This window comes from Natator depressus, chromosome 14 (assembly GCF_965152275.1).
Source record: "Natator depressus isolate rNatDep1 chromosome 14, rNatDep2.hap1, whole genome shotgun sequence".
NCBI classification, from domain to species: Eukaryota; Metazoa; Chordata; order Testudines; family Cheloniidae; genus Natator; species Natator depressus.
Window position 1 is genome coordinate 8,869,744 of NC_134247.1, and position 16,302 is coordinate 8,886,045.

The following is a 16,302-nucleotide window of genomic DNA, read 5'->3' on the forward strand; positions in this document are numbered from 1 at the left end:
CATGGAAGGCAATAATATCTGACATTTTTATATCCCTTTTCATCCCAAAGGCTCTGACAGCTCTTTAGAACCATCTACATAGAAACCCACTGAAATGCTGCCATCTCTGGGGTGGAGGGAAGTTGCCAAGAAGCATACGTCCCATGGAACAATGGTGGGGTGCGGCAGAAAACTTTGAAGACAGGCAAAGCAGAGCAAATCCCTTTTCTTAAAGAATTACCTCACCCTTCTTGTCTCACGGGATCTTTGAGGCAGTTTTCAAAGAAATAGTACTCCAAGGTCATTTTTAAAATACACATTGTTTTTTTACATCTAGGCTTGCCCACGTTAAGTGGTCATGTGTGCAGTTACTGTATGTACAAATGGAAATGCAGACGTCTAAATACTCATTTGAACAGGCACTTGTAATGGCACACACTAATGAAAATGTGGCCGTGCAGAGTATATATATATACTTTATTTTTTAAATTCTTATGCATAGGAGCCCACATCCAAAACAATAAATTGCCTTGAATAAGCGATTGATCAGAGTGTTGAAGCTCTGTTGTGATTTTTGGTTCGAGCACGTATAAAGTATGTAAACTTGCAGTTTAGACCGGTACACCCCACCACCCAAATACTGAAAGAGAGTTTTAACAAGGGAACTGTCAGAGCTGATATACTCTAGGGCAGTGCTTCTCAAGCTCTCTGATGTGGGGGACGGGCAATTCCCCCCCCCCACCCATGTGCGCGCAGACCGGTAGCCGATGGCTCGTGGACCGGCACCGGTCCGCGGACCACCACTTTGAGTAGCACTGCTCTAGATAATATCATGTGATGGGTACATATTTCGAGCTCAATGCACTTTGCGCTAGCTTTGCAGCTCCCACGAAGGAGAGCAGCATTCATGGGAGCTGCAAGGCTAACGGGAAGGTGAGTGCAGAACTGTGGCTGTCCCTCTGCATGGGGTTCAGGGGGAATCGCCCGTGTCCGCCCGGGCGCAATAAAACGGTGTCCCCGTCTGCAGCTCGGGGCTGGGGGCAAAGTCCCCGTGTCCGCCCTGGCTCAGCCCCCGGGCCTGGCTCCCTCCCAGTCTGCTCCACCTCCTTTGCCGGGGCTGACGTCTGTGGCCTTCCCCGGCCCGGCTCCGCCCCGCAAGGGCCAGGGGGGCCGGCGGACACGCTGCATCACGGCGCAGCCAGGGAGCCGCTGAGCCGGCCGGGCGCCGCTGAGCCCCCGGTGCAAAACCATGGAGCGGGGCGGCCGCCCCCCGCACCGGGCCCTGCTCCGCCGCTGCCTCCTCAGCCTGGGCGCGTTGCTGCTGGTGCTGGGGCCCAGAGTAAGTGAGCGGCGGCCCCGGGCTCAGCCTCAGCCTCCCCCAGGGCCCGGGGATGGCGGCACAGGGCGGGGAAGCCCCATGTACACCAGTCAGCCGGGCTGTGAGCGGGGGCCCGGGGGGAGTTACCCCCCACCCCGGGGGCTGGGAGGGGGGAGTTGCCCCCCCCGACATCCCTCGCCCCCATCCCGGGTCAGGGAGGGGGGCATAGAGCGTGGGGACTTGCCCCCGTCACCCCACCCCCAGGGCTGAGGTGGGCGAGTTACCCCATGTATCCCCCTGCCCTGGGAGAGGGAGCCCTTCTCTGGTCAGGCTGCGTGCTCCCCTCTCCGCAGGTTTGAGAGCCCTGTCCAAACGGGCACTCAGCTCCCTGGGGCTCTGTCAAGAGTTTGACTGAGGAGAGGGGTATAAAAGAGTGGGGGGACCTGGGCATCAGGGCTGGGCACCCCTTGCGGCCGGGGGCGGGGGTGAGAGAGAGAGAATTGCTTCAGGCCTATGAAGGCACTGAAAGTAGGGGTGCTCCGCTGGGCTCAGTGTGTGGGACAGAGATATGGGGAAGTGCCTTCAGCCTGAGGTACAGTGTGAACAGAGAGAGGAGGGAATTGCTCCCCCCCAATTCCACAAGGATACTGTGTGAAGGGAGTTGCACAGAGAGGAGTTGCACTGTGTGAAGGGAGTTGCATCCTTAGCTGTGGGTGTTTAAGGGGATATGTAAGAGGGGAGCTGCCATCTGGGTGTGTTTGGCTAGGGCTTGCCAAGAGGTTACTGTAACTTATGTAGGTCACATCTGCAAAGTCAGACAGCCGCCTGCGTCTGAATAATAATAATAATGGCAATAACTTTTATATATCTTTGTAAAGCTGTTTATTTGCCTATTTAAACGTCATTATGTGATCTCCGTTTTCTTCCCTTGAATGCCCAATGACTCTGTATACGCATGCATGTGGATGACGTTCTTCTCTGTTTCACTTCTGTCCTAAACACGCAGCTGTGTACCCACTTGCTATCTGCCATGATTACCTATAATACCCTATCTAAATATTTCCTGCATAGATGTGTATATATACTAATTTTCAAACAAAAATAGAATTAACTTGGCAGCAAGCAGATGGGGTGCTGGTTAGAGAAGCATGAACAAAACTGGTGATGGACAAAATAATGTAGACAAATAAAGCAACTAGGTAGACATGATAAAACATCACAGCTCAGTCCTTTCACTTTTTTTGTTATATGCTGTCTCCTGTCCTGCATCTGTAGATTTCTGTTTAGATTGTAAGCTCTTCAGATCAGAGGCCTTGTCTTCTTATGTTCTGTGAAACACCTAAACACTCATCCGATGAAGTGAGCTTTAGCTCACGAAAGCTTATGCTCAAATAAATTTATTAGTCTCTAAGGTGCCACAAGTCCTCCTTTTCTTTTTGCGGATACAGACTAATACGGCTGCTACTCTGAAACCTAAACGCTCTTGATGGTGGAGATAAAAATGATTGTCTCCTACACAACTCAGCCAGTCCACTGCGTTCCCAATTTGCAGCTCATCTGTTACTTTACTTCCATGCTCTCTTGACCAAAATTGCCAGTTATGCTAAATATGCACTTGGTGACTTTGCGATGTGAACAAATATCTAGAGGGGACTCTTATTCAGAATTTGAAACTTGATCTTTAGGGGGTGAAAAGCAAGTGCACCATGCACTGTCACAAACCCTCTTGAAAAATAATCAGGTTGTGTGTGGATTTGCTCATGCAGTATCATTGGGCATCAAGAGGCTATGGGAAAGAATGTAGCCATGGACTCACCAAGGTAGATAGTGTGTTTAACAAGTGAATTCTTTTTGCAGATAAATTTAATATGGCAATTAGCTTTTGCTACAGAGACAGATGGTTTTAAATTATTTGCTTTTAAAAAAATGTGTTTAGATCTATTCTTTAAAAAATCCCATTCCTGAAAAAGACCCTCTATTTTGTGACCTCCATGGATCCAGTGATAGTGAAAAGGGCCAACTGGCATGCAGTTCTTGGTATCTGAGCTATACCTGAATCTAGGAGAGGGGAGTTTTAAGGTTATGCTTTTTAAGCAAGTATAATGGCTTGCTTGTTGTTCACCTGAGAATACCAATTTGATAGATGGGGTTATAGTTCAGGTTAAGCAAAGCTGGAAGCTTTCTTTTTCCCTACACAGCTCCACTCCCCTTTTAAAAAGTAAACATGCTTAACTGTGAAACTCTAAAGTGTTTCTTACTGTTGCTCAATTAGGAAAAGTGCAAAAGTTGAAAGCATACTGTCAAGATAAATTATCTTAAAAATTTTTGTGTAGTGGTATTACCAAAACAAGGAGCTTATAGAAAAATATCAAATTTGCCTTTCACCATTTAGGATGATTTTTGTATTTTATAGTTTGTATTGAATTTTAGGTATAATTATATGGTTACTTCAAAGGAAAAAAAGATGCAGCTCTCCATTTATGTTGGTTACTTCTTTTATTCTAGTCAGTCTGGACAGTTTATCTATACTGGTGAGTTTCATTGCTTAGCACGTTGCTATTGCATTTGGACCACTGCAGAGGAAAACTTTAAATAGTCTCCTAGTCCCGCACTGTGTTTTAATGTTGAAAAAAAAATCTAAGATTAGTAGTAACTTTTTTAAGATTCTTACCATGCCAACACCATCAGAAAAACCTAAATTTTGGGCCTGGCAGCAGGGGTGAAGGAACAGGTTGTATAGTGGAGGTGCTGCGAGCCATTGAACCAAACTGTAAATCCTGTATATGATGGAAACCACTTCAAGCCAGGGGGTGCAGCGGCACCCCTACTTCTAGCACCTATGCCTGGCAGGGTCCGTCTTATAAATGAAACCTGATTCAAACACACTACATAAGCAAACCCCATTTCATTTCATACTGCTATAGGCCTCAGTCTTGCATGATGATTTGCCTGGGTGGACTGTTGTGCCCATTCAGAGCCCATTGAAATCAACGGGCACTGTATGAGCAAAGTAGTTTGTTTGCTCATGAGGATCACACTGTAGGATTGGGACCATAGTTAATATTAGTGCTTTTTGTATGTAGAAGTTTATAACTTAACTAATAATTCTTTCCAACCTAAACTTGGCATATATGATTTTGTCCAGGGACAGCCTTTTATTTGTTTTTAGGAAAAAATATTTAGTCACAGTTACGATTATTATCCTTTACAGAAGGAGACACACGCAAGGAGCAATTGTCCAAGGTTGCTTGCACAAATGAGACTAGAACCCAGGTCTCCTGAGTCCCAGTGTAAAGCCCTAGTCACTAGATCACATTCATACTCCTTAGTTACAATTAGGATTGCTGGTGCTGGGCTTGAAATGAAACTCCTTTTCCCTTCTGCTTCCCCTCCCCTTTGCTCCACCCTAAAAATAGGTTAGGCTGTATCGGTTTTATTCACAATCTACAGTTACTTTAAAATTCATCCATATTAACACTAACAAATCATAAGAGATCAGTACAAAACTGTCTGTATTTCATCTGTGCTGTAATGGCTCTGAAAAGGAACTTCCATCCAGTCAGGTAAAGTTGACTTGAAAACAAATATTTTGTAGGTACAATTTTCCCCACACATTGGAAATGTATAGCTTAAATGTATATTACACATGCACAAAACTTAATTAAAGAACATTATTAATGTTACAGCACTCAACTTTAGGAAAATGCCAGAATTATGGTTGCCTGGGCAACCTTAATTTAGCCCCCTTGTACACATGCATTATGATACAGTATTTAATTACATAACCATATACTATTTTTTCCACAGGACCCCTGCCTCATTCAGTGCACAGGATGGATCTGCTCTGAGAATGAATCAGGGTTATGCAATGGAAGAAACTGCTGTCTCTAGGACCCCTGTGTCATTTATTGCAGAAGTTTGGGGGAAAGAACAGAAATTCCATCATATGAACATCCATATGGGTCATCAAGAGAGGTGCAACCTTTAGGTCCACCACCCAGACCTCTGCCACTTGAGCTAACAGAGTAACTGATATCAGTAATAGGTAGTTATCAGTGGTTCACAGTCAAGCTGGAAGGGCATATCAAGTGGGGTCCCCCAGGGATCAGTTCTGTTCAGTATCTTCATCAGTGATTTAGATAATGGCATAGAGAGTACACTTACAAAGTTTGCAGATGATACCAAGCTGGAAGGTGTTGCAAGTGCTTTGGAGGATAGGATTAAAAGTCAAAATGATCTGGACAAATGGGAGAAATGGTCTGAAGTAAAGAGGGTGAAATTGAATAAGGACAAATGCAAAGTACTCCAGTTAGGAAGGAACAGTCAGTTGCACACATACAAAATGGGAAATGACTGCCTAGGAAGGAGTACTGCAGAAAGGGATCTGGGGGTCATAGTGGATCACAAGCTACATATGAGTCAACAATGTAACAGTGTTGCAAAAAAACCAAACATCATTCTGGGATGTATTAGCAGGAGTGTTGTGGGCAAGACACAAAAAGTAATTCTTCCACTCTACTCCGCGTTGATTAAGCCTCAACTGGAGTACTGTGTCCAGTTCTGGGCACAACATTTCAGGAAAGATGTGGACAAATTGGAGAAAGTCCAGAGAAGAGCAACAAAAATGATTAAAGGTGTAGCAAACATGAGGGAAGGTTGGAAAAAATTGGGTTTGTTTAATCTGGAGAAGACTGAGAGGGGACAAACCTCTGAGGATAGGACAAGTAGCAATGGGCTTAAGTTGCAGCAAGGGTAATTTAGGCTGGTAATTAGGAGAAACTTCCCAACTGTCAGGGTGTTTAAGCACTGGAATAAATTTCCTAGGGAGGTTGTGGAATCTCTGTCATTGGAGATTTTTAAGAGTAGATTAGATAAACACCTGTCGGGGTGGTCTAGATAATACTTAGTCCTGCCATGAGTGCCGGAGACTGGACTAGATGACCTCTCAAGGTCCCTTCCAGTCGTACGATTCTATGACATGGACCTGCAGTAGAGGGGGATGAGACACTTTGTCAGTAAGTTTCAAAGATATTTGCTGACAGCAGAGGAATAATGAGACTCAGGGAACTTGGGTTCTACTCCAGCCTCTGTAGGGGAACATGCTCTAGTAGGCACAGACTTTTCTGCCCACTCCCCTCAAGCATGACCCCTTCTGCCTTATCCCCTCCTACCAATCCTGTCTCTTCCCCACCCCTTGCTCCTTGTCCCTGTCTCTTCACCTTGCCCGTCCCAGTCTCTACTCCTCAGGCTTCTAATCTCAATCTTTTTGCACATCCTAGTCTCACCCCTCTGGTATACCCCTCCCAGTCTCCTCCCCACACCCAGGTACAGTCTTCTTGACCAGCCATTCCAAGTTCACCAGGCCCTCAGCTCCTTGTCCTCAGTCTCCTTTCCCAAACAGTCCCCACATCCCAACTCCTTATCCAGTTTGTCTTTCTCCTATCCTTGTCTCCAGTCACACCCCACATTCCCCATTTTCATGGACTCCCAGTTCCAATCTCATTCCCTGGGCTCCTTGGCCAATCTGGATGTTCTTCCCGCACCCCTCCAGATCCTTGTCCCAATCTCTTTGACCAGCCCATCCAAGTTCTTCCCCTGCACCATGGCTCCCTGTCCGATCTGTTCCCACTCTCTACTTTCACCGACCCACTGGTTCTCAGTCCCAGTCTCCTTGCCCTGCTAGTTTCATTCCCGCCCCTACTGGCTCCTTGTTCCCTCCCTTTCCCTCTCCATCTCCCACTCCCAATCTCGACGCTCAACCAGTTCCTGTCCCTGTAGGGGAACATGCTCTAGTAGGCAGACTTTTCTGCCCACTCCCCTCAAGCATGACCCCTTCTGCCTTATCCCTTCTTACCAATCCTGTCTCTTCCCCACCCCTTGCTCCTTGTCCCAGTCTCTTTACCCTGCCAGGTGAAGAAAATGGAACAGTCTAGAAAACGCAGATCACCCAAATAACTGGACAGACATAGATGAACATATTAAGAAAAAGTAATGGGGACATTCTGTTGTAGAAATTCGTCTGCCCTAATTTCCCAGCCTTTGTCATTTTGTGTGATACCATTGCTGTTGTTTGTCTGTAGTTTATATTTTTTTTTCTTGTATTTTAACATGGCCTTCCTCATTATTTAGGTGACTCAGTGAGCAGTTCTTGGAATTGCCCACGCAATAAATGGAAGGACATTATGAGGGAGCAACATCTTTGATACAACAGGGGACAGTATAATAGAGTGGCCTATAAATAGTCAGTGGTGCCACAATAAATATTATAGAGCACTGAAATATAACACTGTGTAATTTGAAAGAAAGTGTGTTATGGTGAACTGAGAAGACAAATATATTTAAGAAAGCTAGTTCGTTTAACCCTTTCCTTGTGATCAGTGCTATAGCAGAACACCCTGAATTCTGCCTGTTTCCCTTTGAAGCTTATACAGCTCAAAACCAGCAACCTCTTGTTCAGGATAAAATGAGTGTTTTGAACACTGGTATGTCCTCTCCTGTGGGCTGAGTTTTAATGCTCTCTAATAACATACATAAGGTGCAACACCTGCAGCATGTTCTAGAAACTGGGAAACCCCAGCCTTGATCAGATGTTTTCTTCTGAAGCATTTTTCTCTGTCATCAGGCAGTGATAGTTAAGTTGCCAAACATGCATGAAAACTAAGGTGAGACAGTATTAAGACTTAATGAAAAGAGACATATTTTTTTAAGGTTTATATTGAATAACACCAGTATGTATGGTTTGAATTGCTGATACATTTGGTAGCTCATTGTAATAATTACTGTGTTTATATTCCTTTAGAGGAATACTAACAAGATGCATGTACCTAAGATTAGACCTGACAACTGTGGCTTAGTGTACAGATGCGCATATGCATAATTCTGTCCTTACCCTTCCTGGCTCTAGTGTTCTTGTGAATATTTAAACAAGTTCTGTTTCCCCAGAGGGGCCTCAGTCCATTGGCTTTCCTAGGAGTTGATGATGCTCAGCACCTCTCAGAATTTGACCTAGAGAGAGGATAGAATCCTCTATGAGTGGAATTTACATATAGTTCAATACCCTGCCTGCTCCTGGGATGATGTGTACGGACATGTTTTTGTCGTGTGCATGCACGCAATTATGAAGACTCACCAGTGACTAGACACTGCAGTGACGGGGACTCTAGAAATAACTGACAGATAGTTGCTACAATTTTTTTAAGGTCATAAAGACCACTATATTTTATTTAATTTTCTAAAGAAAGTGTAAATTTAGTAGCTTCATTTATTTTTTTGGTCAGCTTTCCTTTAAGCATCAACTTAATTACTAATGCTGCAAAATCAGTTAATTCTGTTTCACAAAATTGATTTCAGTGGCTTGGTTTTATTATGCACAGTGACTCTCAACCTGTAGCCAGCAATGTAATTAGAGCACTAGCTGACAAAATCAGCGCCCTGAATCATAGACCACATGTGACAATTATGCTAAGTGCTTCCAGTATTGTGCAGATGCTCGTTTAAAAAATATATTACTTTGTCCATACCTTGTCTCCTGGAGCACAAGTTATATTTCTTTGCTGTAGCAAAAATGCTTGATTCTGCTCCCATAGAAGTCAGTGGAAATAGGCTTAGACTCTGCTTTTGCTAGAATATCTCCAAATATAAATACACAGTCTTGTTCTGCATTCCATTGAAATAGTGAGTATGGGTGCCCAAGGAATGCAGGATTTGGTCTTTTGTTAATAGTTTATACTTTCAATAGTTTTGTATTAGTGCTTTAAACCAGGCTGTAGCAGCGAAGTTGTGAAGATTTATTTAAACCTAGCAAAATGTCAGTGTTTTTATCCCACCAAACATTGCAAGTTGAATTTACTAACACATTTATAATCTCTTCCAAACACTTTCTTATTTAAAAAGAAAAAAAGTGGAAATCATTTACTGGTAAGACATGGCATTGTGATTTGCTTACTAACAAGCTGTAAGCTGTTTTATTGAAGTAACAGGTAGCAATATTCAGACTGCTTTTCTAGCTCACAGCTAATTCATGGCATCCCTGGTATCTGAGCTCTTTCAATAAAGCAAAAGGTTTGGGACATATTGTGGATAGATGGAATACTTTTCGGTGTTGTTTACTCGCACTTGAGGAGTCCCTAATGATAAGCACTCCAATAATACGGCATACTTTTAAGCTATAGAACTAAAACTTTAAGGAATTAGTGGCCTGATTTTTTTTCAAAACTGCGGCTTCCATTGACTTCAGTAGGATGTGGGTGCTTAGCACTTCTGAAATATAGGCCACTGTCTTTAAACAAAGCTAAATTAATGGAGGAAACTATTCTCATAGGAATTTGATCTTCATTAAACCAGTTTTTTCTAGACAAATTTTCTCTCGTCTTAAAAGTGAAGTACTAGAAATAGGGCACTTATCTGATAACCCATACAGAGGTTTCCTAAATGATAGATAATATCCTGTTTGATACTCGGCTGTGCACAAATACATAAACATATCAGAATTTGTAACACAACTTTATTTTGGCTTTGTTTTAATTCAAATTGGTTTGGACTCATTTCTTTGTTGGTTTGTAATTTATTTATTTATTTCCCTCAAAGACCCTTAGTGAGTCTAAGTAAGAGGAGGTTTGTTATGCTAGTGGCAACAAGCACTTAAAAGACCCAACCCTCTTCCATTATATTCTGATTAACATTCAGTACTCAAGAATATTTGTTGAAGCTTAACTTGGTGAAGGCATGGAGAATACCTAGAAATTTGGGTTTCTAGTTAAAATATCAGATAACACCATCATTAGTCACCATCTTTTTAGTTTTTATTTAAAGCAACCATTTCTTGTTTAGAATCAAAAGGAGCAATATAGTTTCTTTAATATTCTGAATCTTTCATGTAATTTTACCACTGGGATGGAAATTCATGGTTAGCAAGGAGCTATCCTGCTGATCAAAATTCATAATCGATTCCACAGAGGGTGGTTTTTTGAGGGAGGACCTCAACCAAGCTTTTCACATGTTCTGTATAATTATCTTTTCTGCTACCACTAAAGAGGTATAGCTTGGTCTGTCGTCTTGCCTTGTTAATTCTCCATCCTGCCGTATCTCTCGGACAATGTGTTGTATTACATCTCCTTGGACTATGATTGTAATGTGAAATGAGAATCTGTTTCAAGAATTTGTATTGAATTATAGCTATTTAGGCCCCAGTGTTGAAATGAGTTCTGAAGAAGTGGACCCCTATACCTGCAGCTCATCTCAGGATTGGAGCTTTAGTATTTTTTATGATGGAGCAGTCTGTTTCTCTGGGTACCATCAGGTTAAACTTGTCTCAAGTTTAGTCTTTGTAAATACAAGTTTTTATAAGATCTCATGTTAATAAAAGAAATTTTCACTGGGCATTTAAAAAAATTCCAGCTGAGCAGGTTTTTTTGAAAAACAAACAAACATGTCTGTTCAGTGTTTGCAACCCAGACCCTGCAGCCTTTGGGTAGTGCTGAAGTACACTAATAAACACAAGTGAAACTGACTTGTCTATTTTCATCGTCCAATGTGAAGTGCACAATCCAAGTAAACAACATGAATAATGAAAAATTGGATTTAGACATTTACACATGTTAATTTTTCAATTATCTATTGATATTTACAAATATGCCATGAAGGAATTTAAATGATTAAATCAACCTATTTCTGTTGTTTTATACTAAGCACCTATCAGTTTCTCCAGGTGAGTTGTTTGTGAATAAAGTAGATCTTGTGATGCAGCATTCGTGGCTTCTTTTTTACTTGCTAACTCACCAACGTCAGTAATTTGCAATGGGTCTGTCAGTTTAAAAGTCTTAGCTGAAAAATACTGTGCCTTGAATAATTAAAATTAATAGGAGATTTTGAATTATTAAGAGTTGCATATGCTTATGGATTTTTAACCTGTTAATAGGTAAAACAAATAGGGCATTGGAAATAAAGGAACACTGACAAGTGCCTTAAGCCTGAAATAGTTGACTCATCTTCAGGGTTCAGCTCAAGGCTTCATGATCGCACCCTGGATATCTAAGGTGGCTGCTGCAGTGCATAAGAAGCAGCACCACATAAATACCCTTTCAATGGTTTAATATAAACAGAGAATCCTTGAGCAGCTGGAGATTATGCATGGAGAATGAAGGAAGGCTGAAGGAAAAAAGCAGGGAGCAAGAGGTGATGGAACAAGGCAACTGGAGCAAGGGAGAACAGAGTTTAACAGGGGCATCATTGTTACAGGATCAGTGGGTTGAAGGGAAGAGAGATATACATGGGACCAAACTCTGCTGTCGCTTACGCCTATGTAACTTAGTTGGTTTCAACCTCCTGGGTGTAAGTGAGCAGAAATTGGCCCTTGGAGTCCTGACAATAAGTTCTTCAGTACAGGAGCTTTCTGTGTCCACTTTGCAACCTTAATATTATCTTTTTCAAAATATTAGTCCCAGTTTGAGTTCTGAATTCCAGAAGTAACTGCCATCCTAGTTGTGCAATGTCCGTGCTATGTGCCAGGTTGCAGAAGACTAAGGTCCATTAAAGAACCTGGCACGTTTGCTTCTTGGATTCTTACCTGTTTGGCGTGTTGGGGAGGAGATTAGGTAGTTGTATCCAACTGCATCGGAAGTAGATTATTTTGTGTGGCTTGACAGCCAGTGTAAAAACATCCCACACTAGTATCTGAAGAGGCTGTGCAGCCATTGGTTTCTTCTCAACACAGTCTCTCACACCTTTCTTCATTTAATCTGAAAATATGTAAAAGTTAATAGATCATACATACTTAGAATATAAGCCTGTTCTGAGTGAAAATCTGCTTCAACGCTATTATTATTTTAGGTATTTTATTTAGTGCTTGTGAACAGGGTTAGATTGACAGCCATGCAGACTAAAGCACCCACCTTATTCACTGAACCTTGGATGAGAGAGGGGGTATAGAAGGCACATAGCCCCCGGTTATCCCTGTCGCTGAACCAGGAAGCGATGTCAGGTTTCTACCTGACTAAAAGGGAACTGGCTGTGTGGGTGTGAGATTATTCCCTCCCCCTTCCAGTTATACTACACCCAACCGATTAAGATGAGAGTGCAGATTGCTGCTAGAATTTCATGATCTGATTAATACTTCAGAACTTTCTGGGTCATATGCTGTGCAGGAGACAGACATTAGTCTGGTTTGTGGTAGAAAGTTGTGTGAATACCTCCTTTAGTTATGGTCTCCCCTCTCTCCTTTTATCTTTAAACTCAGTAACGATCTGAAGGCTAAAAGTAAGAAGATACTTTCATGCTTCCCATTTGCAGAGTGTGCAGAAAGAACTCTTTGCACATTAACTACTTTCCATTCCTTTCCAGGTACTACTGATCGTGTAAAATAGCTGAGAGTTAAAAGAAAATATTGGTTTTTGATATACCAACAAGCAGTTTAGGTGTCTTGTTTAGTTCACAATTCATATGGACATGACAAAGTAACAGTTCAGTTCCCTGCTTCTTAAGTACTGTTTTTTAAAACAATACATACCTTCCAAACATCATTATGGTTGCAATTATAATTTGTAATGGTGAATTCTGGGAAATTTTTTGTATTAGTTGTGGGAAAGTTAGAGAGACAAGGTGGGTGAGGTAATATATTTTACTGGACCCACTTCTGGTGATAAGAGATGCAAGCTTTTGAGCCACACAAAGTCAGAAGTTATGGAAATGTTAGTGTACAGGAATTGGGTAGTATCCATTTAAATATTTTGGAAGCCCTCTCATGGGTTTCCCTGTCTTCTATTGTGGAAGCTACCAGAACCTAACTCTGGGGGGTAGTCTCTGGGGCGGGGGGTGTTCCTCATATTCTTAACGTTGTGTAAAGAGTAGATACAACAGAAATCCATGGACACGCCATGTTTTTTTTAAGCAATCCCTATAGGCAAAGGCTTTGCAAAAGTTGCAAATGGTCTGGCTTTGTGGTGCCTTCTATAGGCTAGGCACGGCACCTGCTATATAGTGGCTGCTGCAACCCTTCCTCTTGTATAGTTGTGTTTGTGGTACTGCACCTTGTTTAAATAGTTTAGAACTAATGGGTTATACAGGCATAACTCTTGTACTCTGAAGGCTGCAACAAGGGCAGTAGGTGTAAAACTGCAGGTGTACCAGGCCACCTACTACAATGCCTGATTTCTCCTTTATTCAGAATCATATAGATGAATATATTGTTCACCCATCATGACATCTAGGCATCAGGAAAAGTCCTGTGATTTATCTGGAGCTACAGTGATGCCTTCCAACTTCCCATCCGTGCTGTTGTTGGATCATATTAAAGAAGTTCTGTATTAAAATCACAAATGAGTTTGATTCCCCATAGTTTAAATTCCAGGGTATTACTAATTAAGAGGTCTCTTGGGTTTTGGTACTGTTTCTCTCCCTCTATGTGTGAAACTTGCAAGCTGCTAATTGTGTTAGTACATTCTAAGACAGAATCTGTTCTCAAAGCAATTCACAGAGACTCAAAGCAATACTCTAACAACAGAAACAGCACCCAGAGACTCCCCGCCCTTTTGTTGTATTAACAATTGTGATTAAAATAGAGATAGAGGATGTATGTGGACGGATGCTTGGTGTGGATAACAACTGAATGATCAGGGAGGTGCCAGCCTAAGAATCCAGTGTCCATCGGCTGAAGAAGGCGTCAAGTGGAAATAACCAGAGGACCCCCGGAGGGCAGACTGGAATCCACCCAACAGCCTCAAGAATGGGAGAACCAAAGAACAAGATAACTTCTTGGAGCCGTCAGGAATGTGCTATCTGCTGATTGATTCAGCAACAGCATGATGAAGCAATTCCCATAGACTGGCATAGGAAGAAATTCCTATAAAAATAGACTCTTAAAAAGTGAGAACTTTGGGGTCTGATTCTGCAAACCAACTTCCAGGAGCATCAGATGAGCATCTGACAAGGCCCTGCTCCCTCCTCATGTCCAGGCCACCTGGCCAGTGGCTTGGCATGAGCAACTCTAAGGCTGGTAACTATGATGACAACCTTGCAGAACCTGTGTGTGTGTGTGTGTGTGTGAATGTGTGAATGTGTGAAGAAATATGAGATTGAATGGAATGTTATAGCTATAACTAACTGCTTACTATGATAACAACCTTGCAGAACCTGTGTGTGTGTATATGAATGAATGAGTGAATAAAGATGAGATTGAATGGAATGTTACAGCTGTAACTAACTGCTTACTATGATTCTTTCTGTATTCACAATAAATGTGGTATTTTGCCTTTTTCCCTTTAATAAGATCCTGCTGGTTTTTAATTTATTGGTACAACACTGTGATGTGGTGAAGATCAATTTCTCTAATTGTTTGCACTTGTATAGTAGTTTTCATTATAAGATTTCAAAACTCTAAGGCTGTGAAGCATTTTCTGGGCTGGTCCTCTTCCTCCTATCCACAGTACTGCAGCCTTAGTAGTAGAGGAACATTTCAATATGTTTGAGTTCCTCTCTTGTATGTGGAGACTCCTCAGGAGTTGTGCTGCATCTCCAGGTATTGTTTCTGAGTCTAATCATTTAGATTCTTGCACACTATGGTAAAATGGCTTTATTAGGTTTTGATCTTATTTGTTTTTCTCTTCCTGTTGGGTGTTGCCTTTATCTGTAAGAAGCCACAATAAAGCTGTAAGGAACTGACGCAGACCTGAAAACCCCAAGCTGCTAATGGCACCAGCTGTTCAAAAGTTAGAAGCTTTCTGTGGCAAATGATGGTGCAAGCCAACGTAAGGGGCTGAAGCAGCTGAATATCCCCTGCCAAGAAAACATGCTGAATATCCCCAGTGTGTCTTTTGTAACCAAAATATAGGTGTAATTTTTAAACACTGCTTTTATGAATTTGTATAGTGAGTAACTCTCCCTATACTCAAAAATCCAGTGGGTGATATCAGGGCTTGTCTGCATTACAGCTGCAGAGCCATAGCATAGACGCTTGCTGCAACAATGGAAGGTTTTTCCATCACTGTAGTTAATCCACCCTCTTGAGAGATGGTGGCCAGGTCAATGGAAGAACTCATAAGAACGGCCATACTGGGTCAGACCAAAGGTCCATCTAGCCCAGTATACTGTTTTCCGACAGTGGCCAATGCCAGGTGCCCCAGAGGGAATGAACAGAACAGGTAATCATCAAGTGATCCATTCCTTGTTTCCCATTCCCAGCTTCTGGCAAACAGAGGCTAGGGACATCATCCCTGCCCATCTTGGCTAATAGCCATTAATGGACCTATTCTCCATTAATTTGTCTAGTTCATTTTGAACGCTGTTATAGTCTTGGCCTTCACAACATCCTCTGGCAAGGAATTCCACAGGTTGACTGTGCGTTGTGTAAAAAAATACTTCCTTTTGTTTGTTTTTAAACCTGCTGCCTATTAATTTCATTTGGTGACCCCTAGTTCTTGTGGTATGAGAAGGAGTAAATAACTCTTCCTTATTTACTTTCTCCATACCAGTCATGATTTTATAGACTTCAGTCATATTCCCCCCTTAGTCTCTTTTCCAAGCTGAAATAAAGTCTGGATGGTAGCCAGGGAGCAGCTAAAGCGACTCTGGTGTGTCTCAGTCTGTATAAGATAGCAGTTGGGCTGGCATGCAAGGAGCTGGGCTGCCATTCTGCCTTCATTACTGTGGGGAGGTTTGTGCTAAAACGCAAATTTTGTATTGTGCCCTAATGATGGTCAGACTTTTCTTCCCCTTATCTCTGGAGAGAAAGACTTTGATAGTTGAGGTCCTTCACCCTCTCCTCTTTCCATATTCTCTCCTTTATTGAAGGTGTTGATCCATGATCAGTTCTGCAGCCTGACTGTGTTTCTCCTAGTTATTAGTAATGGCCCCTACAGGAATTTCCTGCATGTGTTTATTTTTTACAGTGATGATACATACTAGATTCACTTCTTAAAAGAAGACAGGAAGTGAAAATGCTGGTTGGGGAACTAGCTGAATCTGTGAGATGATAAATGCTTGTTCAAAGAGTGAGTAGTTTAGAAGAGCAGAGT

At 42.3% G+C, this 16,302-nt stretch overlaps 1 protein-coding gene across 1 annotated transcript in view; it reads left to right on the forward strand.

Moving 5' to 3' along the window:
- The first annotated feature begins 1,142 nt into the window (after nt 1–1,142).
- Nucleotides 1,143–16,302, forward strand: part of ERN1 (endoplasmic reticulum to nucleus signaling 1) — a 62,495-nt gene continuing 47,335 nt past the window's right edge. Inside the window, exon 1 of the mRNA XM_074972219.1 lies at nt 1,143–1,318. Coding sequence (XP_074828320.1) covers nt 1,229–1,318 — 90 coding nt within the window. The 5' untranslated portion in view covers nt 1,143–1,228. The remainder of the gene's footprint in view (nt 1,319–16,302) is intronic.